This window comes from Ipomoea nil, unplaced genomic scaffold (genome assembly GCF_001879475.1).
Source record: "Ipomoea nil cultivar Tokyo-kokei standard unplaced genomic scaffold, Asagao_1.1 scaffold3150, whole genome shotgun sequence".
Classification (NCBI taxonomy): Eukaryota; Viridiplantae; Streptophyta; class Magnoliopsida; order Solanales; family Convolvulaceae; genus Ipomoea; species Ipomoea nil.
The window spans coordinates 318,017-341,071 of record NW_017619578.1 but is presented as its reverse complement, the minus strand read 5'-3'; the positions used below and the strand labels follow the sequence as shown (position 1 = coordinate 341,071).

General features: G+C 38.3%; 1 protein-coding gene across 1 annotated transcript; it reads right to left on the bottom strand.

Moving 5' to 3' along the window:
* Positions 1-19,977: 19,977 nt before the first annotated feature.
* LOC109167335 lies at positions 19,978-22,709 on the bottom strand. Its single transcript, XM_019316359.1, has 4 exons — positions 22,706-22,709; positions 22,129-22,205; positions 21,713-21,826; positions 19,978-20,425 (listed from the first exon to the last, which is right to left on the bottom strand). Exons 2-4 carry the CDS (start codon positions 22,189-22,191, stop codon positions 20,003-20,005), a joined length of 600 nt encoding a protein of 199 aa, XP_019171904.1. The 5' UTR covers positions 22,192-22,205; positions 22,706-22,709; the 3' UTR covers positions 19,978-20,002.
* Positions 22,710-23,055: the final 346 nt, after the last annotated feature.

Below are 23,055 nucleotides of genomic sequence, written 5' to 3'. Positions count from 1 at the left end.
GAGCTTGAAGCTCCACGTGTGCCCAACATGGGCTCGATTGCAGCCACCCTCTGGTCCAATGAGCTTGTCGCGAGAATAAAGGACGACAATCCGTCATCCATGATCCGATTGTGCCTTGTGAGCTGCGCGAGGATGCGCTCATTAGTGGACCTCTCATCTCGGTCCTCCATGTTTTCTCTTCCTTGTGCGCGGGTTCAGGCTGGCTAGGCTCGCTTTCTTCTTCCTGCTCCTCCTGTTCTTCACTTTCTTGCATTGCCCATCTCAGCTTCTTGTTAGAGATCTCCAACTGATCAACCAACACTCGTCGTTCTTCCGGGGATTTCAGGTAAACCTCCTCGAGGGTGATGTACTGTACCTCTCCGACATGGTAGATGTCATTGCGGCGGAGGTTTTGGGCATTGAAAACCATCCCACTCATGGGTCTGGCTTCCATCCGGCTTAGGTCCACCCCCTTTCTTTCCATGATCCAACTTAGGATCATCCCGTAGGGTAGACTAAGCCGGTTGCTAGATTTATAGAATTCCATGTGTTTCAACATAAGGGCGGGTAAGTTGAACTTGACCTTATGCTTAAGAAAATGGGCAAAGGTGCATTCCAAGCTGCCCACATCCTTGCTCTTGTTGTTAGTGAGCAATAAGCTGTCGGACACAATCATAACTAGCAGTTTCTGTTCGGCGGTTAGCAACTTCTTGTTTGGCCTTGTGGCTGAAGTAAAACCACCTTTTCTTCCTAGCAAATACCGGAGGTAATCCCCGTACCCTGTGTTTTGGGTACTGACTCATGCCTTTCGGTCATAGTCTGACACACCCGTGGTGGTCAGTTTCAGGAGTTTAGCCAAGTGGCCCTCAGAGAGCACTATTTCCTTGCCTCGGACTTTGGAGGTGATTTCCAACTTGTCCCCCGTTTGGTGGCTACCAAATGACAATAGAACTCCTTTACCAATTCGGGGTACGTATCTCCTTTAATCATGAGATATGTATCCAAAAGGCCTTGGAATCTAAGCATGTCGACCCACTCCGGAGAGAATTGGTCGGGTTCGAGTACTTTACCTCCGATCACCGTGTAGTCGGCGTCGTTCCATTCCTGGACTCGGGTACCGACGGGCTTCTTCGGCATTGTTAGAAGTGGTTACGGTCGGGGTGGTTTCCCAGTAGCTTTTCCAGTGGAAGTTCCGGTGGGCGTGGCGGACGGCGGCTTTGGCCAGGGTCCCTCGTGCTCGGCACGGTGGCTGGCCAGCTGGGTGATGGGCGACGGCCGGGTAGTGTGCGGGTAGCGGTGGCGTGCTCGGGCAGCGACTTGGATGGGCATCGAGGCGGCGATGGAGTTCTGCCCAGGTGGTTGGCGTTCGGCGGGGAGTGGGGCCAGCGGGTTTCTGATGGGTGCTGGCCGGGCGGCTGCTGGGCGGTCGTCGGTGGCGCGACAGTGTTTTGTCGAGGGAGGAGGGAGATGGAGAGAGAGAGGGAAAGTGGGAAGAAGAAGGGTTTTTGATTTGGGGATTTTGGGTTTTAGGGACTTGGAGGGGGTTAAGAAGGTTGTGTCCCCTTAAGGTTTCAAGAAATATTGGTGGTTTAGTAGTTAAGTGTTTGGTTTAGAAAATGAGAGGTTTAAGGTTTAATTCTTATTGGTTACACTAGGTTTTTAGTGTACTTCTTTTATGCTTTTGAGGGCTTTCCATTATTCGTTCTTTCCAGTGTGGCAAGTGCTTCGATTGGACCTTTTTGGTTTCACAACGTGTTGGGTTTAGGGTTTGTGGATAACCTAGTGTACTTCTTTTATGCTTTTGAGGGCTTTCCATTATTCGTTCGTTCCGGTGTGGCAAGTGCTTCGATTGGACCTTTTTGGTTTCACCACATGTCGGGTTTAGGGTTTGTGGATTATAAAAGGCGTGGATCTTAGCCCTTCACTTACTCTGAGGGGCGGTAGTCAGGGGAGATTAAGCGGATTGAATTAATTGACTTTGTCTTTTATTCAAAGGCAGGAGAATTTCTAAACAACCGAGCTAAATAAGCGATTCTACTAAAAGGGTAGTTTACAGGGGTTCGCAGTTTATCCTAAGCAGAATTCTTCTTCTGGATTCTCCTCTGGTTGATTCGTGGGGTCCTCGTCTCCTAGAGCTACGTTTTCTGTGTCGATGTTGGCTTCGGGTTCAAGGTCGGCCTGGGTGCGGCTAATGACGAATACCTTTCTGGGAGCCCCATAATTCCCTCGGTTATTCGCGCTCCCTTGTTGGCCCATGACCGTGGGTCTTGTGTTTGGGGGTTGAGTGCACTGGAAGGCCTTATGCCCTTCTCCCCCGCAGTTGAAGCACCGCAAGGTGTTTCCAAGGCAGTCCTTGCCCGTATGATCCTTATTGCATATCCTGCAAAGGAATGGTCCTGCTTTGGTTTCGTTGTTCCTCATAGACGATCCTTGATTAGGTGGGTTAATCGTCCTTGTGTTAGAGTCGTTCCTTGCTCTTTTCACAGGTGGTCTCCCACTTTCTGTATTCCTCTTGCGAATCTGTTCCTGAACTCCTCGTTGTAGAAGTTGGATCCGGTAGAGGTCGGCGGCGCTGGTGTAAGCCTCGTTAAGGGTTCGGGGTTTGCATACGATTAGAGCCTTTCGAGCTTCGAAGTTGAGGCCCGTGACAAATTTCTCTATCTTGATCGTTTCTGTAGGCACCAATTCGGGTGCGAAACGAGCTAGCTCGAGAAATCGTTTGTGGTATTCCATGACCGTGGCCATCCCCTATTTCAGGTGGAGGAATTCCTCATACATGGCTGCCCTTATGTGTGCGGGGTATAACCATCCCCGTAGTTGTACTTTTAGGGACTCCCAGTTGGACCCTGGTTCTTGCCTACAAGCAGGCCCTTCGTGGACCCACCAAAGATTGGCTTCGTGCCCGGAGTAGAATGAGGCTATCTCTACACTACGTCCATCTGGGCATTCTACTACCTCGAAGATCTTATCGAAGGTTCGGATCTATTCTTCGAGGATTGTGGGATCTTCTTCTCCCGAGAAGATAGGCGGGCGATGGTTCGAGACTTGGCGAGCCACATCTGAGTTTCCGTTTGGTGGTGGTGGTGATGGTCGGTTATTGTTATGGAGGATAGCGTTGCTTAGTGTCTGGGCGACCTGAGTCAGTTGCTGTAGGTTCTGAACTAGTGATTCGTGGGCGGAGGGTTCAGGGGTCCTTGACTGACTTCTTGTGGGCGCCATTCTGGTGTTCTATAGGGCCAATATCGATTGTAATGGTAAGTTAGGGGTTCGCATCCTTACCTTGATTCTATAATTATAGGGAATCTTTAAGCTAAGCACATGATATAGTGAGGAGAAGTTAAGCAGACAATGATAGATAAACTCACAGGTTTACCGCACGTCCTAAGATTCCTAAGTCCTAAGTATTCAAGCACCTAGCAGAGTTACGGCTTAGCATCTTAAGGTCTTAAACTTAGAGTACTATCCTAGATGCAGCTTAGATTCTTAGAGTCTAACTCTTAACATCCCAAGTATGTATGTACCTAGAGTTCAAGCTTAATGTCCCAAAGTCTTTGTCCTAAAGGCATTGTCCAAGGGTCGAACATAGGCTCTGATACCAACTGTAACACCCCTAAATTCTGAGATATTTAAAACTTGTAAAATAAAGGCAAATCCATTGACTGAATCCCAAACAGAGAATAAGGCTAACCATAAGTGTCGGGGTGTTATGCCACACCTAGGTTTGAGAACTTAGGTGCACAGGCTAAACTATCTAAGCATAAGGAATCCTTAAATCCAATATTCAAATACAAATCCCAAGGCACGCATGCCTACTACTGAGCTAAGGCTATTTAAGCTAAGTCCCAGGCTTTGACTAGCGCGCTCCGAAGCTAATGCTCATTACCTGAAAAACATTTGGTATAACAACCGTCAGCGAATAATGCTGGTAACCCAGTCCAACGCGTTAAGTACAATATAGGTAGATATAAGAAACTCATTTTGAAATTGGAATACATATATACTTACGAGACTCTAGCTTAAATCCAAGATCAAGACTTAAGACATATTAATGACTCAATATCATAGAATAATCATAAGAACTAATAAGCACCCTAAACATGCAATGCAAGACATAACAGGCAGATAAGCATGCAAATAAGGAGTAGAGGCAACTAAGGCATTCAATACAATCAATTAGCAAGTAGTCATCAAAGCACACAATTCATCCTCCAACCTTATACCAAGTTCCAACCTTGTAGCTCCCCTCCGTCCTTATATCAGTTCCAACCTATACCTCCAGGCCACCCTTATATCCCCACCCCTTGTGCCTCTAGGCAACTACATGCCCCCACCGACAAACCACCTTTCAACCACCAACATATCAAGATGGTGCCATAGTGCCATTCAATGATCTGCACCTCTAGTGCCAATATCAAGGGGTTAGCGCATATAGCTCTAACATGACACCGCAGCACTTATAACCTGACCCATGCTCAACGATAAGCAAGTCTAAGGTGGGTGTGTGCCTTTAGCACAATCACCGCTATGGCCTGTACCTTTAGTACAATGACCGGGCACAAGTGGTGCCAACCGCCAATAGTTTATTTTCCACCAATCACATTCTCAACATCATCATCATCATCATCATTCACACTGGACATTGCGCAATGACTACGATACTCATCATCATCCAATCAATTAACACATAATCACATAACAAGCAAGACACAACAACAACACGTATCACACATAAAACCCTAGAAAGATGCCTAAAACACCAAACGAGACTCATACACGACCAACGGGGTACAACGGGACACGGGGAAACAACAAACGGGGGAAAACATCACAACACCCACCAACTTTCCAGCGGGTGGGCGGCAGGTGGAGGACCACCCACCGACGGCGGCTACAGTTCCAGCGGGTGCCCGCCCGCTGGAAACCAACCGGGCAAGGGGGCAGCCACTGACTCATACGCAACTTTCAGTCCCGGGATCACTCGTGGAACTCGAAACCATGTCCAAACACATTCAAACACATAACGACAACACCACGTATTCAATTAACGGAATTAAACCAAGAATCACACCAAATACATCCAAACACGATTCCTAAACATGCCATGACCCAACATAAACCATATAACGATCCAGGGATATCCGATATCACAAGAACATAAAGAAATCTATATGCAAAGTCCTAAACACAAGTCCTAGGCTAGACTTAACACCCGATCTTGCATAATCCCACCCAAATATATCAAAAACATCATAATACGAAATTCACGATATAACCCTAGGGATCTAGACATAATCAAAATACAAGATCATTCATATAATCAATCATAGCATCAAGAACATCAAGATTATCACATAAACATCAAGATTAACATATAAACATCAAGATTATCACATAAACACAATATAAACCCTAGGCAAAGCTCAATCAAGACTCTAGCACAGAATCATATATCAAAGGAGTCAATGAATAAGATATAGCAAGGAAAATAGGTTTTGTCGAGACATGAGTTACCTCTTAGCCTTAATCAATATCCTTGGCTACTAAGGTTTTCTCTAAGATATTCATTCTGTGGATTCTCCTATGTTTGGTGGCAGGGGGATTCCTTTGTAGGTTTCTCTCTGGGAATATCTTGTGTGGTAGAATTAACTGTGATAGGGTTTCTAAATGCCTCCTAAGTCCCTATATATAGGTTTGGGAGTCCCAACTAGGGTCTGAATAGTAAGGGTCCACTTATCCTATTCCTTATATGATTAAGGATTTGGTTTAAGGATAAGGGTCCATGGTCCATTGTGGACCACACTAATTAATTGAAGGGAATCCTAACCAATTTCAAACCATTTTTAATTATTATTGATGGGATTGGTTAAATAATTAGTCCGGGATTCGAACGCCGTAACACGGGGTGTTACACTATATATCAGTGAGGTCTTGGAGGGCCCGTTAGGATTATGTCTTTTCGGAGAGGATGACCGAACATTGCGATCCGACAGATTTATCATGTAACGCGATGTATTCCCACGTTATGAGGTTGGAGACTGCCCGCCAGGCTTGGAATCCTGGTTAGGGGGTGTGCACAATAAAAGTATGATACCTGATTCCATAGAGACAGCAAGAAAGAAAGAAAGATAAAGAATTAAGAGAGTGGTTCTGTGGGCGAGTTGAGTATGTGGCCGGCTAGATTGCCGAGCCGATTAGGTCCATTCACGATTCGTGAAGACCTACCTCCCCACGAGTTAGAGGTTTCGTAGCTACGGATGTGGCGGATGCACGAGATTGCACCGTACGCTAGGGCTTCGCTGCTGCGGAGTACCTGCCTCGCACAAGAAGAGAAACGAGAAGTATGAGAATGTTTGAGCAAGAAAGAAATCGAGTCAAGAGACTCAAGAGAAAGTATTCTATTTACAAATGAGTGTATAAGTATACTTATCCTATAGCATCTCATTGCATTCGAGTATAGTATTGCACGAGATTGCATAATGAGAATGTTTGCATGAGATTGCATAATGAGAATGTTTGCACTAGATTGCATATTGAGAATGATTACCCGAGATTGTATATTGAGTATGATTTCCTTAGTTGCATATTGATGTTTTATATTTCTAGTTTGCATGATGAGAACTTGAAAGCATGAGAATAATTTCTTATTGATTGATAGCACGAAATTGCTTGATAAGTTTATGTGTTAGCATGAGATTGTTATTGAAATGTTATACAGGATTGAGATTTGCTATGTTAAGTATGCGATAGTATGAGCATGTTGTTAGGTTTGATATCGTTGAAGTATGCCTATTTGATATTTTAGGTTTGAGCATATAGAAAGTTTTGTGTTTTATGTTAAGGATTTGTCTAAGTGATTGAGACTGCTTCATTTTGGGAATGTGAACAAACGTTTTTCCAAAGTATATACTGTAGTATTTTACAGGGTTGAGTGTGGTTATACTTAGCTTCGTGCTAACGGGTGTTTTCTATTTGTCTATTTGCAAAACCCCTTTCAGGTGGGCCCAGCTTTTGAGAGTGCTCGAGTTAGACTAGTGTAGTTAATTGCTTTGTAGTCTAAACTCTTTGATCTATTATCGTTGTTTTTGAGATTATGGATGTAGACACCTTTTGTTTTGTTGGTGATAGACACCGGAGTACTTTTCCGCAAGTTACTTTAATGTAGTAAATTTCGGATGTTAGTTTGACTTGATGTTTGGTTTTACCCTTAGCCTATGCAATCACCATGGGAAGGTGGTTGTGGCGGTGACATTCCCACTAAGTTTGTTAATTAAGTTTGATTTTTTTTCCGCTGTTTAGTTTATCTTAATTTGGTTTTAGAACTTTAATTAAGTTTAAGAAAAGTGGGGTGTTACAAGTTGGTATTAGAGCGGTACGAACCGCGGGATTTAGGAAGACTGAACCTTAAGATTGAGTATAGGAGACCTAAGTGAAAGCACTGGGATGGATAAGTTAAGGAAGTGAGCTCTAAGTTGTAATATTTAAGGTGAGGAAGACTTTAAGAATAAGCAGTTAAGTGTAAAAATCAAGTTAAGCAGTTTCTTAAGTATTTCAGTTAGGAACGCGGTGAGATTGTGAGTTAATTGCGCATGCTTATTGTTATTATGTGATTTGATTTGCTTGTTTGGATCTGTGGTTGTTGTACCTTGATAGTGTGCACATAAACTCCTTGTCCTTGAAACCTATTTTTCACTCCATATATGATCATTCATTGTGTTGTTGGTTGTCTAAGCATATTCCTTGTTCATATGCTTGGTTTTGATGTCGAATCTTGAGTATATTGTTGTGTTTATTGTGCCAATCTTCTATTCCGAATTCATTGTTGTTGATGGCATGATAATCCTTGATTTTGAGCCTTTGGCTATTTTCTTGCACTCTGATCTCCTGATTGCTCCTATTTGGTTAGGAATGTTTATTGGAACTCTTTAGAGTCTAGAGCTGGGTATTTTAGGCTTGCTTTGATTGAGTTTGGATCTTGAATTCCTTGAAATAATCTATTCTTGATATTCCTATGAGCTATTTTGAATTTGTTGATCCGAATGCTTATTAATTCGTTATAAGTATTCTTGTGAGCCTTTCGTTGGATTGCATGCTAGTATAATTAGTTCTTGATGCTAGTATGACCTTGTTGTAAGCTTTATTCTTGGAATCTCGTTGAATTTGAATTGAGCTTATTATCCTCGAATCCCCATTGTTGGAATCCATTGAGTTGTTGAGTCACCTCTATTCGTTGTTGTTATGCCATTGGAATCCAAATTTGTTGAGTAATTCCTATGAGTTTTGATGAGGTCATGACTACAACAATTTAAAAGATCATTATGTTGGTCCAAATATTATGAAGAAGAAGGTCCTAGAAGGCTCATTGAAAATAGTCATCATTGAAATGAAGTCATGTAGTTATTTAAGTTATTTAAAATGCATTTATGTTAAATTTAATATTAGGAGACTCTTAACTCTTTGTTTTCCCTTTGAAAGTTATGTATTAGCCTATATAAAGGCTAAACACAATCAGAATTTTAGAGATAGAGATGGATGAAGTTGAATGAAAGAAATGCTAGGGCATTTTGTTTTCTCTCATGTGATTTGGGAGATGTTCTTTTAGGCTTATCATGATAATACCAATCTTGTGGTGCCATCCATTCCTTATCACCTAAGACCAAGGTGTGGCGGAAATATCTTTATACAAAAACACAAAAATAATCCCATAACCAACCCCTACATCAAACCAATTCCATCTCCAACACCTTTAAACTATAATTTTTGTTCTTGTTGTTTTGTGAGGAAAAGATCGGGCAACCGGAGGAATCTTTGGTGAATCGACTCTCAAGTTCATCCCCAAAGATCCACATCAGTTTGGTATCAGAGCTTTTGGTTCATTCATCACACAAAAAAGGTTAACACTCTACCAATCAATTCTTGTTTCATTTGTTTCTGCAGAAAATTTTTCAGCCTGTGTCTTTAGAAAGAAAAATACCAAAACAATACTTCCACATATCCAATTGTGTTGAAATTTTTTCTGGAAGTACCCAACCTATCACTCTATTGCTTCATCAAATTTTTGTGCAAAAATAATATTCCTAGAAACACATAAAAATCGCTGAATTCAACACAACCGTAAGATTCTGCCCAAAAATTTTCTTCCTGTCTTGTGCAGAAGAAAATTTTGGAAAAAATACTTCCACATATATTTTTGCCCTGAAAATTTTTATGGTTGAATACAACCCATATTTCTTGCTAACCATAAAATATTTTGGGTCAAAATATCATGCATAACATTCCAGAAAATTCATCAAAGTCACTCTTAAAATCTGTCCAGATTTGTGTTGCCATCCCTTGTGTTTTCTAGTTATTGTTCATTGTTTCACATCATCCATGGAGTCTTTTGAGTTAAATACACTTAAACAAGGATCACTTAGTGTGGAAGAATTCTATAATAAGTTAAGAGATTTGATGATCCGTGATGGGGTGATTGAACCAGCTGTTATTACCAAGAACAGATTTGTGTATGGTGTTAGAAAAGAAATTGCACGGTTGCTTCCTCATCGGTGCAAGTGCATGTTTACTTTACTATACCATGCCAAACAAATTGAAGAGAAATTGCAGCAAAAAGAGGTCGAGAATTCGATACCTTTTTCCTTGTCATACGAGGAGGGCTCAAAAGAAATGAATGAGAATGTAAACATGTGTGAACAAAAATGTGAAAACAAAGATGAGGAATATTTGAGTGAAAAAGAAGGAGAGATTGAGAAAAAAACTAAAGATGAGGAAGAAGAATTGTCTTATAAACTTTGTGAGAAAAAGAATGAGGGAGAAGAATTTGAGAACTCCATAACCTTTGATTTAAGTTATTTGCAGGTTAATGGATGTGATTCTAGGGTTGAAAATCAGTTGGAAGGAATGGTATTGTTGTGCCATGATCTACAAAGCGCGAGATCACTCACTCTCCTTGGTGAAGGTATTAAAGTAATTTGGTCGGATAATTACACATTTCCATTTGATCGAGGAAAATGTGATTCGAGGACGAATCATCTCAAAGAGTGAGGGAATGATGAGGTCATGACTACAACAATTTAAAAGATCATTATGTTGGTCCAAATATTATGAAGAAGAAGGTCCTAGAAGGCTCATTGAAAATAGTCATCATTGAAATGAAGTCATGTAGTTATTTAAGTTATTTAAAATGCATTTATGTTAAATTTAATATTAGGAGACTCTTAACTCTTTGTTTTCCCTTTGAAAGTTATGTATTAGCCTATATAAAGGCTAAACACAATCAGAATTTTAGAGATAGAGATGGATGAAGTTGAATGAAAGAAATGCTAGGGCATTTTGTTTTCTCTCATGTGATTTGGGAGATGTTCTTTTAGGCTTATCATGATAATACCAATCTTGTGGTGCCATCCATTCCTTATCACCTAAGACCAAGGTGTGGTGGAAATATCTTTATACAAAAACACAAAAATAATCCCATAACCAACCCCTACATCAAACCAATTCCATCTCCAACACCTTTAAACTATAATTTTTGTTCTTGTTTTTTTTTTTTTTTTTTTTTTTTTTTTTTTGTGAGGAAAAGATCGGGCAACCGGAGGACTCTTTGGTGAATCGACTCTCAAGTTCATCCCCAAAGATCCACATCAAGTTTCAATAGCATTCTCCCATTCTATGTATTCGGTATGTCCTTTCTCACCAGTGAAGTTAGAAATTTCAAGTTTAATGTTTCCTAACTCCGCATTACGCTGTTGGATCATTTGACATCTAGGACCCACTCTTCCTGCTGGTGGCAGGTGTCGCTCATCTAGGACCCACTCTTCCTTGCTGTGAGTGTTGCTCCAAATTAGTCACTCGTTTGAGTAACCTGTCTATTTTTTGTTCTAATCTCTTACGTGTGTTTGGAACCTCTTCAGCCATCTGTAGATGAGAAACAAAATCTAAAAACAAGAAGATATGTGAGTATTTATGTTAGTGAAACCAAAAAGCTGGCTCGCTCTCTCACTATTCTCAGCTCACGGGTAAGAGATGGATTATATAGTTCTGGGGGTGCACAACACACTCGTACAAACACACACTCCACTAGTGTATCGCTCAAGGTGGTAGATACTCTAACAAGCCTTTTTCCAAAAAGGAAAATTCTAGTCCGGTACTCAAGTTGATATGGATTCAACCTCAAACTTTAAGAAAACGTACCTTGGAAGACTTCACAAGCCTTTGAGAGTAAGGGTGTATCGCGAGGTAGGTAATAAAATTGAGAGCAAGAAGCAAAGAAAAAGGAAAATACGAGCAAAGAAACTAAATAAGATTTGAAAGAAAAAGGAAACCAAAGAAGGAAGTATGACAGAAAGATATGCAAGACCAATATCAACAGATAGAGACAAATAGAATGTAAGAGGGGTTCAAGTATACCATAACCAAATAGGAATCTATCAAGAACACCTTCCAACCTTATACTTTTCCCCTTCCTTGTCCCTCCAAAATTCTCCTACCAGCCAAATTCTTTCCCCAACCTTATTATTCTTCTTTATTGCTTTCTCTTTTTTTTTTTTTGTTTTTTTTTTGTTTTTTTTTTTTGTTTTTTTTTTGTTTTTTTCAACTTTCTTGATTTTTTTTATTTTTATTTTTTTTGATAAGTAACCTCCAAATAACTACTGTAAATATCAACAAAAATTTCAGACCAAGAGGATCCACACAACCCCTTCAAAATAGAATCAAGAATTTCAAGAATCACCCAGAAAAATAGAAACGCTGCCCTTAATTCGAAGATCAATATCTCAATGAACGTAAGGAATTAGCAAGTGTATAATATATCAATAGAACGCCCCAAAAGAGATATACAACAAATCAAAATTTCAGATAAAAATAACAAGTGGATATTGAGATATAGGTAATTCTTTGAAACTGGTCACAGAACGCAGAAATCTGGGTAGGGTGTGATTGCGACGTGATTGTGCGTAAATGCGCTTTGGATATAGGTAAGGGTGAGATGGGATTGTTTTCTTGACTAAATTAGGGGTAAGATGGTGCTTAGGAGGTGTAAGTTATAATTGATATTGGATAGGAAAAACGAAAAACTCTTTCGGGTTAGGTTTATCAATTAACTGGAAAACATGTATCAAGATTCAAGAACACAATCAAGAGTGTAAAGGAATTTTTTTTTTTTTGGGTTTTTTTAATGAATAAGACACGAAAAAAAAGTAGTATGTAAGATACGAATGAGATAAACCTAGGGAACCAAAGAAACCAAATTTCTAATGATAATGAGATAAACCTAGGCTCTGAATACCAAATTGATATGAACCTAGTCCAAGATTCAAATAAGATGGAGTATTGCCCCAAGATTGCTCTCAATGTAAAGATAGAACTGGATCAAAATACCTTAGACCTCACGAGCAACCCTTTGTCTCGAATCCTCAAAGACTTGGAAGAATCCCACGTAGCTTCAAGTACCTCGATGTTGCAATCTTCAATCAACTAGAGTCGGATCTAGTTTCCTTCGATTCAAGAACGAGTCCACGAACCTAAATCTAAGGTTGAAGAAAGTAAGATTGATTCGAATCCACGAATCAATTTGCTAGTCGAGTCCACGACTAGCCACTAATTGAGTGCACAATTAGTCATAAGGTTTCTTACACAAGTGTAAAGAAAAACTTAAGAATTTTATTGAATTAAAGCCTCCTTAAAACTGATATGGATGTGCCTTATTTATAGGTATAGGGCAGCATTGTAATGATGTTTTTTATTCCGTATTGTGGTGCATTTTTATATGTAGAATTATGTTGGCTGTTAATTGTTGTGTGGTGCTTTTTATTTCTTATGTTGGTGAATTTTGCATGTAACAAGTGTAATGGTGCATGTTATTTTTTATAATGGTGTCTTTTGGTGGGGTCTTTTAAAAATGAAGTTTACGCATGATCATATTGCATTTATAGCGTTGCAAATGGTCTAGGCCATCACAAGTATCCATCACAAAATATCAATTGTCTAGTAGTTATATGGTCTATGCCATGCCATCACAAAAATATTTACATGTTTGAAAGTCTACTTAAACCCCAAACTCTGCTGCCTTCTGTATGTTTATTTCTCTCAGTTCATTCACATCTGAGGTGATAAAGGCAGCCAAGTATCTCACTCTTAGCTTGTTCAATTGTTCTTTGTTGTTTTTCTGCAATCCACAATCCCATTCTTCAGTTGTCTGTCCACGGAAGGTTTCCAAATGGCGCATTAAAAAGATGCCACAATCCTTTTTGTTTTGTGCATCTCTCCAAGGCATCTTCATTATCTTAGACTTCATCTTCTTTACCTTTTCATCTTTGTACGTGGATTTCTGTTCAATCAACATCTTTGAAAAGAATTTTTGCTGCGTCAAGAAATTGTACAATAATCTTAGTTTTTTTGTGTGTCTGATGTGGATCTTTGGGGGATGAACTCAAGATTCGATTCACCAAAGATTCCTCCGGTTGCCCGATCTTTTCCTCACCAAAACAGCAGGAATAACAATTACGGTTTGAGGGTGTTGGAGATGGAATTGGTTGATGTAGGGGTTGGTTTGGGGGATTATTTTTGTGTTTTTCTATAAAGATATTTCCACCACACCTTGGTCCTAGGTGATAAGGAATGGATGGCACCACAAGATTGGTATTATCTTGATAAGCCTAGAATAACATCTCTCAACACACAAGAGAGACAACAAAATGCCTAAGCATTTCTTTCATTCAACTTCATTCATCTCTATCTTTAAAATTCTGATTGTTCTTAGCCTTTAAATAGGCTAATACATAACTCTCAAGGAGATCAAAAGACTCCATTGCAAGGCAATGAATGGTATTCATTCATCCTAGACATGTAACCTAAAATAAATTAAATATAGCACATGAATAATATTAAAACTATACTAAATGAGAATTTATTTGCCTTAATGGATTGAGTTTAGCTTCATTTGAATTGTCCCAATGCAGCCACGAAAATTTGGACCATTTAGATTAATTCCTCACTTATTTTTGGCAAATTGCATGGATTAATCCATTTACAACCCGTAACAATTTCTTAGCTTTTGAACTTGTAATTGTGACTTCTCTTATTTGTATGTTGATCTTTGAGCCTTTGGTTGTCCTCATCATTAACTTGTAATTGTGACTTCTCTTATTTGTATGTTGATCTTTGAGCCTTTGGTTGTCCTCATCAGTGTCTTTGTGTATTAAATATATATAGTTAGGTAGTGCTCAGTGGATTACCAAATTGTCAAGCACATATCCGTACTTGTTCTGATTCTTCACAGATGCCGAAGAGTTGTCAATGATGTCAAACCTTTCCATTATTGGGCTAACAGACAGCAAGTAGTAGTGGTTGGATGCCACTATGGGAAACAGAAACTGTCATAACAAAAACACACCAACATGTGTCATAATATACACCATAATATGATTATTAATGCACTACAAATAGGCAACTACTATATATATATATATATATATATATATATATATATATATATATATATATATATATATATACATACATACATACATACATTAACATCTTACATATACAATTTTGTGCCACACGATGTCTATAGCAATCGCCTTGTCTTGAAGGTACTTTTCTTTGAATCTCAAAAATCTCAAATCTTCATCTCCTTGCGGGTTCACAATTGTGTACAGCTGCAAAGTTTAATGATATGTTTGTTAGAACTTTAGGGGTTTTAAAGGTGTAGTTAGTTTTATATTTTTTGCTTACACTTGTCCAGGTTGAAGCAATGAATTTTGTAGAACCTCTTTCTCCTTCACGAATGTTTAGTATGGCTTCCCAAGCATCAATTATAGAGACTGGAGTCTCTGTATCTGGCCTCATTAACAGCATATCTCTCCAGTAGATTACTCTTCCTTCATACCTGAATAGTTCCTGCTCACTGGTAATAACGTATTGTATAAGCAACACAAATATTAATACACCAACATTATTAAAACATACACCAAAGTTATATTAGTAACACACCATTAAAAGTTAATATTTCATTTAATGAGAATACACCAAAATATATACAGATATACACTAATAATTCTTGAGTAACACACAACACCTAGGCAACTAATGTGACCGCACCCAATGGGGAAGCACAAACAATCATATAAACACACCAATAGTTATCGAATAATGTACCAGTTAATATATGATATTTATACACCAATATTATAATATAATGCACCAAATATATTTTAGAAATACACCAAGTTTAGAATGTGTTGTGCTCACAGTTCTGGGTTAGGGTTTTCGAATACCCATTGCTTGATTGATTCCTCTGTTGAAGTTATTGGGGTTTCCAGATCAGTTGCATATATGTGGGCTTTAGGCCTGATTGGGCTGTTCCCTCTAGCTGGTCTCTTTCCCTTGTCTAATGGTTGGGGTGGGGGTGGTGGATCTGAACCAGGGCTCTCTTGACATTGGTCTATTGGTGTGACCTGTAACATTCAAATTTTAGTTTTACTTTTTTCTTTTTTTCCGTTGTCAATTTAATATAGTGCATTACCTCATCATTGTTGTTACCAGGTGCATCTGGTTGAGCTTCCTTCCCATCTTGTTGACCTTCCATTTGTTTCTTGACCCTCATTCATATTCAGCTCAACTTCTTCATTTTCCATAGCCTGATCAATGTTTTAGTAGTCTTGTGCAATATCATTCACTTCCGTCCAACGTCTATTTTGTTCCTCTGGTGTCAATCCCAGGCTGAAAGATGACATATCATTTAGAAAATTTCTCTTGTTTACTGTACGGACAATCTCATCAACCGCTCTAAAAAACTCAGGGTCACTCCAGTAAGCATCTTCTCTCTGAGTAAATGTCTGTTCTCCATCCTCTTGTGCTCTGAATCCAAGCATTTGCCTAGCAGATTCACACATCTGCTTGAATGTATCATGCTCTAATACTGCTGCAGGTGCATTTTTAATTAGCCTTGATATTCTCAGTAGACTCTGTGCAATTGACCTAGTGTGGGTGGTAATCTCATCAACAAACTCCTGTATATGAAATACTATAATATAAACACACCAATATATATTGTAGTATGCACCAAATATTTCTAAAAAGTACACCACAGTTAGATTATGCACCATATTACACACAAAATGCACCAATTACCATTACAGTGTTTGGTTTACCTATAATCCTTGTGGCAGTGGTGGGGTTTCTTCTTGTGGTGGTGGGGGTGGGGCTTCACACTGTGTTGTGATCTCCAGTGGTAAGGCAGTATCAAAACGTCCATATCTAAATCCTCCAGATTTGAGCTCATCCTGTTGTCGTTGACGGAGCAGCTTAAATGTCCAGTTATTCATGGCAGGGTAGCTTCTTGGGACAGCCCTCCAGTAGAGCACCACACGGTCAACATAGAATACCTGCATTTGGTAGTTTAGATTATTAATAGGTTGATGTGTAATTAATTACAAGCATTTTGAGTGTCTATTTACCGTTAGGAAAACAATTGGTCCTCCAAACCTTCCATCACTGCTTTCCAGCCATGCCTTCTTGCTTGCGATGAGTGAATTGATGAGCATTCTACATCAATTGAGCCTCTTGATGTTGTTAACTTGACACAAGTTGTCAATGTAGTTTTGGTTCACATAACCATTTACTTGTGGCTCCACCAACAAAGTCATAACAAGTAGTGCAAAATGTCGTTTGAACCAAGGGTCAACAGCTTTCAATGTCAGCATTTTTTAGACATTTTGCGTGGGGTGATGTGGCTGTCAGCCCACTCAAAGATTTTTCTCCAGTCTGTCAGGAGATCAAATACTGCTTTACTTTCCCTCTTAGTGATTTATATGTCTCCAAGCGACAGTCCCAATGTCACAGCAACATCTTCTTCTATGATTTGTAGTCTTTGGCCATTTTGTAGATTCAATGTGTTGCTCCTTGCGTCATAGTTTTCAACCAGCCACATCCCCAATTTCCTTGGAAGGTTTGTGATTTTGAGGTCAAGAATCCTTCCCAGCCCAATGTCTTTTATGCTCTGGCATTGTTGATTGGTTAGGACTTTAATGGGTTTTGTTAGGTGTGTTGGAAGGGGCCTTATCTTTAGGTCAGTCTCTTGCTCCAAAGTGTCTATCTCATCATCTGAGTTATCATCAACTGCTTGTTCATGCGCTTCTTCATCCGGTTCTGTATCATCTTCCATTCTGTCAAGGAATGACATTGCTTCCTGTTTTCTTTGCTGTTTTGGCCTTGACGAGTCTCCTTGTTCTAATGCTTTTCTTTTGTTGTCTGCATGAAATAATTGAAATTATTCTAAATATGCACTTCTTACAAATTCCAGAAAACACCAACAATAAAAGAAATATAGACTACATTCATGTTGATCCCGTACAAAAATAACATGAAATGAAGTGCCCTAGTCTGAAATGCTCAAAAATACACAGATGGTAGGATAAATATGCACTATGTGCAAAAATTAAATGCACAACTTTTTCCCCGATATTCAAGTTACAAATTCAAAAAAACACCAATAATAAACTAAATATACACTACATTGATGTTCATCATAAACAAACAACACGCAATGAGATGCCCTAGCCTGAAATGCTCAAAAATACACCGACTGTAGGATAAACATGCACCGTGTACAAAAATTAAACACACAACAAATTTTTCACCACTATTCAAGTTCCAAATTCTAGAAACACCAATAATAAACGAAATATACACTACATTGATGTTCATCATAAACAAACAACACGCAATGAGATGCCCTAGCCTGAAATGCTCAAAAATACACCGACGGTAGGATAAACATGCACTGTGTACAAATATTAAACACACAACAAATTTTTCCCCAATATTCAAGTTCCAAATTCCAGAAAACACCAATAATAAATGAAATATACACTACATTGATATTCAACATACACAAACAACACGCAATGAGATGCCCTAGCATGAAATGCTCAAAAATACACCGACGGTAGGATAAACATGCCCAATTTACAAAAATAAAACACACAACAACTTTTTTTCCCATATTGAAGTTACAAATTCCAGAAAAAAGCAATGATAAACGAAATATACACTACATTAATGTTCATCATGCACAAAGAACATGCAATGAGGTGCCCTAGTCTGAAATGCTCAAAAAAATACACAGATGGTAGGGTAAAGATGTTATTTGCCACATTTAAGTTAAATATTCTAGAATACACTAATAATAAATAAAATATACCATTGCATGCTCGTTGTTTGCCTTTGTTCACCATTTTTGTGGTTTGTAGTGGAGCGGTGTTGTAGTATAGGTTTCGTGTTCCTCTCAGAACGTTGTGGTGTGTTCGACTCTAGCGTTTTCTCTGTTCGTCGTTGCAGTCATTCGTCTAGCCTTCGTCGCCGGAGCGGGAGTAAGTTGGAGAGGTTTCACACTTTGGGATTGTGAATAGGTAGATGGGACGGGTGTTACTTGCAGAAGTGGAGAAGAGATGATTTTGAATTAAATTAATGGACGAGATTGCGCTCCTATGCCGCGGTGATGTCTAAGTGTAGCGCGCAATCAAGAACAAGTATGGTGCGTTAGATTAGAATTGATCAATGGCAGGGATATAACTGTTTAGCATATAGCCATTAATGTGCAATCCAATTATCAATTTAGGTTTTTAGTTGAGATGGAGCACATGCTTCAATTTGGTGTCAGAGCCAGACCAAAGGTCACCGGTTTGAATCTTAGATCCACCCATAATGTATTCTTCTATATTCTGCTACATTAAAAATAGGCTTTTAGTTGGGATGGAACACATGCTTCAATTATAACCTCACCCGCATAGCCGCATCTGATCCCATTAAAAACTGAATGTTAGTTATATGTATTCTTCTATATTCTGCTACATTAAAAATAGGCTTTTACTTGGGATGGAACACATGCTTCAATTATAACCTCACCCGCATAGCCGCATCTGATCCCATTAAAAACTGAATGTTAGTTATATGTATTCTTCTATATTCTGCTACATTAAAAATAGGCTTTTAGTTGGGATGGAACACATGCTTCAATTATAACCTCACTCGCATAGCCGCATCTGATCCCATTAAAAACTGAATGTTAGTTATATGTATTCTTCTATATTCTGCTACATTAAAAATGGAATGTTATATGGAGCACATACTTCAATTGTAACCTCACCCGCATAGCCGCATCTGATCCCATTAAAAACTGAATGTTAGTTATATGTATGCTTCTATATTCTGCTACATTAAAAATGGAATGTTATATGGAGCACATGCTTCAATTATAACCTCACCCGCATAGCCGCATCTGATCCCATTAAAAACTGAATGTTAGTTATATGTATTCTTCTATATGCTGCTACATTAAAAATGGAATGTTATGTGTGCAATATTCTTCTATTCTATATTCTTCTAGGATTTCTATTACAATCATCAATTAAAAACTGAATGTTAGTTATATGTATTCTTCTATATTCTGCTACATTAAAAATGGAATGTTATATGTGCAATATTCTTCTATTCTATATTCTTCTAGGATTTCTATTACAATCATCAATTACTCCATAGTATACCATAATTAAATTATTTCACCAATACAATTAGTTTGGGCGGGAAAATTCGTCGTCAAATGTCTTTACTGACGAAATAAAAACGTCACCCGGACCATCGGGTTAGCGGTGTATGGAAAGGTATTACTGAAGAAATTAATTTTTCGTCACAAATATTACAATTACTGACGTTTTTGCATGGTCTTGATAATGTCATGGAATACATACTTTTTGAAACGAAATATTAACAAAAACATTGGTAATAGTTTGTGACGAAGTAAAATATTTCGTCAGCAAATGTGTCTTTACTGATGTTTTTCATACAATCATGCTTGTCATGAATAAATTTAATTTTACTGACGATTGTGTACATTATTATGCTATAATTAAAAAAAGTAATTGATGACTAAATAACAATTTGTCAATAAAAAGACATTTATTGACATTTTTCCATTTGCGTTGTCATCACAAAATTTAATTTTTTGAAAGTAAAAATAGCTGAGCATAGATTAATGAAGAAGAGCCAAAATAAAGCCAGGAGGGACAGTGTCCCAGTACAAAGAATTAGCATGTCTAGAGGCTTGCGCAGCAAGAGTATGAGCTATTAAATTAAACTGTCCTAATTTAAAAGAACAAGCAGTAAATGAAGACTTAATTGCCAAACAATCAGTAATTATGATCCCAATTTGAGACCGAGGTCTGGAGTTGGTAGCCGAGAGATAGCGGTGTAGATTTGAGCAATCTGTGAAGAGGGCACCGTAGGAAGCCGTGTTTGCAAACTGTGTGAAGCTGGCGTCGATGAAGCAGTTGAGCCCATCTTCCCGTTGTGGCTGCTGTAACGGCAAGGCGGTGGTGGATATTGCAGCAGCGCCCGACATACTGTTCCAGCTGGAGACAGCACCGGACGCAACACTCCAGACTCGGCTTGGCCGCTGCAAAGAAGCATTCCAAACAACAGAGTTACACGCCTGCCAAATATGATAAAGAACATCTAGCACCTTAACAAAATTATTTGCTTCTAACACACTCAATGCATTCTCAACCCAATTTTGGAAGGAATCACCCAAAACGCCATTCACTGGGGGTTTGTTTCACGTCATATTAGCTGAGCAACTTCAAAATGGATGAGGGTATGCATAGTGTATTCAACTCAATCAAATAGTTACTTTACTTCGCTTTTATACTTTCTTGTAATTATATTTAATTTCTAACATAACTTTTCTTTGTTAATATTTCATTTAGTGGCTTGTATCATGTAATCAATTTCCATTCCAACACTATACTTCTCAAAACCAAATTTATTATATAACAAAGAAATGATAAAAAAAATTATAAACTTTGGTTATACCCTTCAATTTTGGTATGCCCCTTGACATCATTAACTAAGTTGTCAAAACTTGGTGAATACCCATGAAGACATCTACAAAATCTCCACATTTAAAAGTATCCAACCTCTGAGGGATGCCTGCAAGGGATGAGACACTAACTAGACCAAAACTCCATTTTAAGAAAAACCCTTTATTACCCGCTTTCCAACATTTTAGTAAATGATTACAAATCAAATCTCAGAGAATTTTCATGGAAAAAAATCACTGGAAAATTAAAAAGGAAAAGCATAGAGTACACAAAGCATATGAAAAGCATAGAGTACTGGAAAATCTAATCCTATACAGCATAGAGTACACAAAGCATAGGAAAAGCAATGAGTGTTCAGTTTCTTGTTGTTACCTGTTCAAAAGTAAATATTCTCAGTTTCTTGTTGTTACCTATTGATACGACAAGGAGATGAAGCATCAACATTAACCTCTTTGCTATTATCAAAAACTCTAGATGTGATTTTCCTCTTCACCACACCCCCACCCCCATTCGACTTTTACATGACAGACACCAAATACTAAAATAAAATTTGTTTATGAAGCATAAAAAGTGCACTGATTCCTACCAATAGATCTATGGAGTTGACTTAAAATACTCTCCAGAAAATGTCTGCACTTCAGGAAAGAAAAAATTAAATAAACCTTGTACACATTTTACACACTAAAAATTATAGACCAGCTTAAAAGAGCATTCATACGGTCCAATATGTAATACTACTTAGAATTAACTTATCAGCTTAAGATATGAACTATTTCAAATGCTTAAAACTGTTAAAGTAATGTAATAATCAATTATCTAAAACCACAAATTTCTAACTGAAAAACCAAGCATCTAAAACTCACCCCCAGTTCTTCGTTAGCCCAATAATACTGCGTATATTTTCCTCCAGGACCACCAAATGCCTCTTGCCAAGAGTCGAGCAGTACTAGGATTTTATCCCTCACATTCATATCAGTCTGCAAATCCATAAGTTTTTATGAATGAAATTTGATTGATCTCAAAGCAAATGGTAAAATGCCGAACTAAAGCAACAAAGTACAACCCATCAATAAAACACAAAAAACCCAAAATCTGCTGTTTGATTCTAACATAGTTAAGAAAATTTCAAGTCGCACTAGTTTCTATTAAATAAAAAACACAACTGTTTATTCTTAAACCAGACATCAAAGCATATAAAAGTGAAACAAAAATTATGGAAAAAGAGTCACGTGTACACTCAAACCATGATCCAACAGAGTATCAAAAGGAAGGAACTTGCCTTCTTCTTTACAGTTTTGACCATATCTTGCAGGATATTTCTCTCTGCAATTTGAAAGTGCATATTGTCTCCTGCAGCTAAAGGGAAGGCATAGAGAACAATTAACAAGGCCTGAACAGTGGAAGCAACTGCTTTATAGATGAAGTTCATCAATAGATTTCAATGGTACACAGCTAGGGGTGACTAAACGATCGATCGGTTCCGAAAAACCGATTGTGCTTTTTTATCGCCATAACCGACCGAATGTAATACTATAGCCGACCAAAAATAATACTATATCCGACCGAAAAACCGACCATTGATTTCAGTCGGTAACCGAAAAACCGAAATTTCACAAAATATTCAACAATTAATAATTATACAAGTCTCCAAAAATCAATACTTAATACTTGGCAGAGTTTAGCTTAGGTCTCTGAATCACTCTCCGCAGACCGCATCTACTCTGACTTCCAACGGTGAAAATGGTGAAGGGACGTCAAGGCGAGCGTATGTTAGAGGAATGGTTCTCGGTCAAAGTCGCATCAGTATCCCAAAAAAAAAAAAAATACCTGACAGAATGATTGGGCAAAATAAATACTTAATACTTGGTAGAATGAATAATATAATATACGTTGTTGTCTTTGGTTTCAAAAAATACTTGGCAGAATGACTAAGCTTTATATATATATATATATATATATATATATATATATATATATATATATATATATATATAGAAGAGCGCTCATATGCGGCGGGCTCTTACGGTGCGGTCAAATTCCAGAATACACCAACAGTGTAATAAAAACACACCCCAATGAAATGTAATAAAACATCACAAAATACACCACAGACTCAAAAAAACACACCATATAACTCACCACCCCCAATGGTGTATTTCCGAACAGTGTATGGTGTTTTTACTCACACCTAATGGTGTGTGTTTGG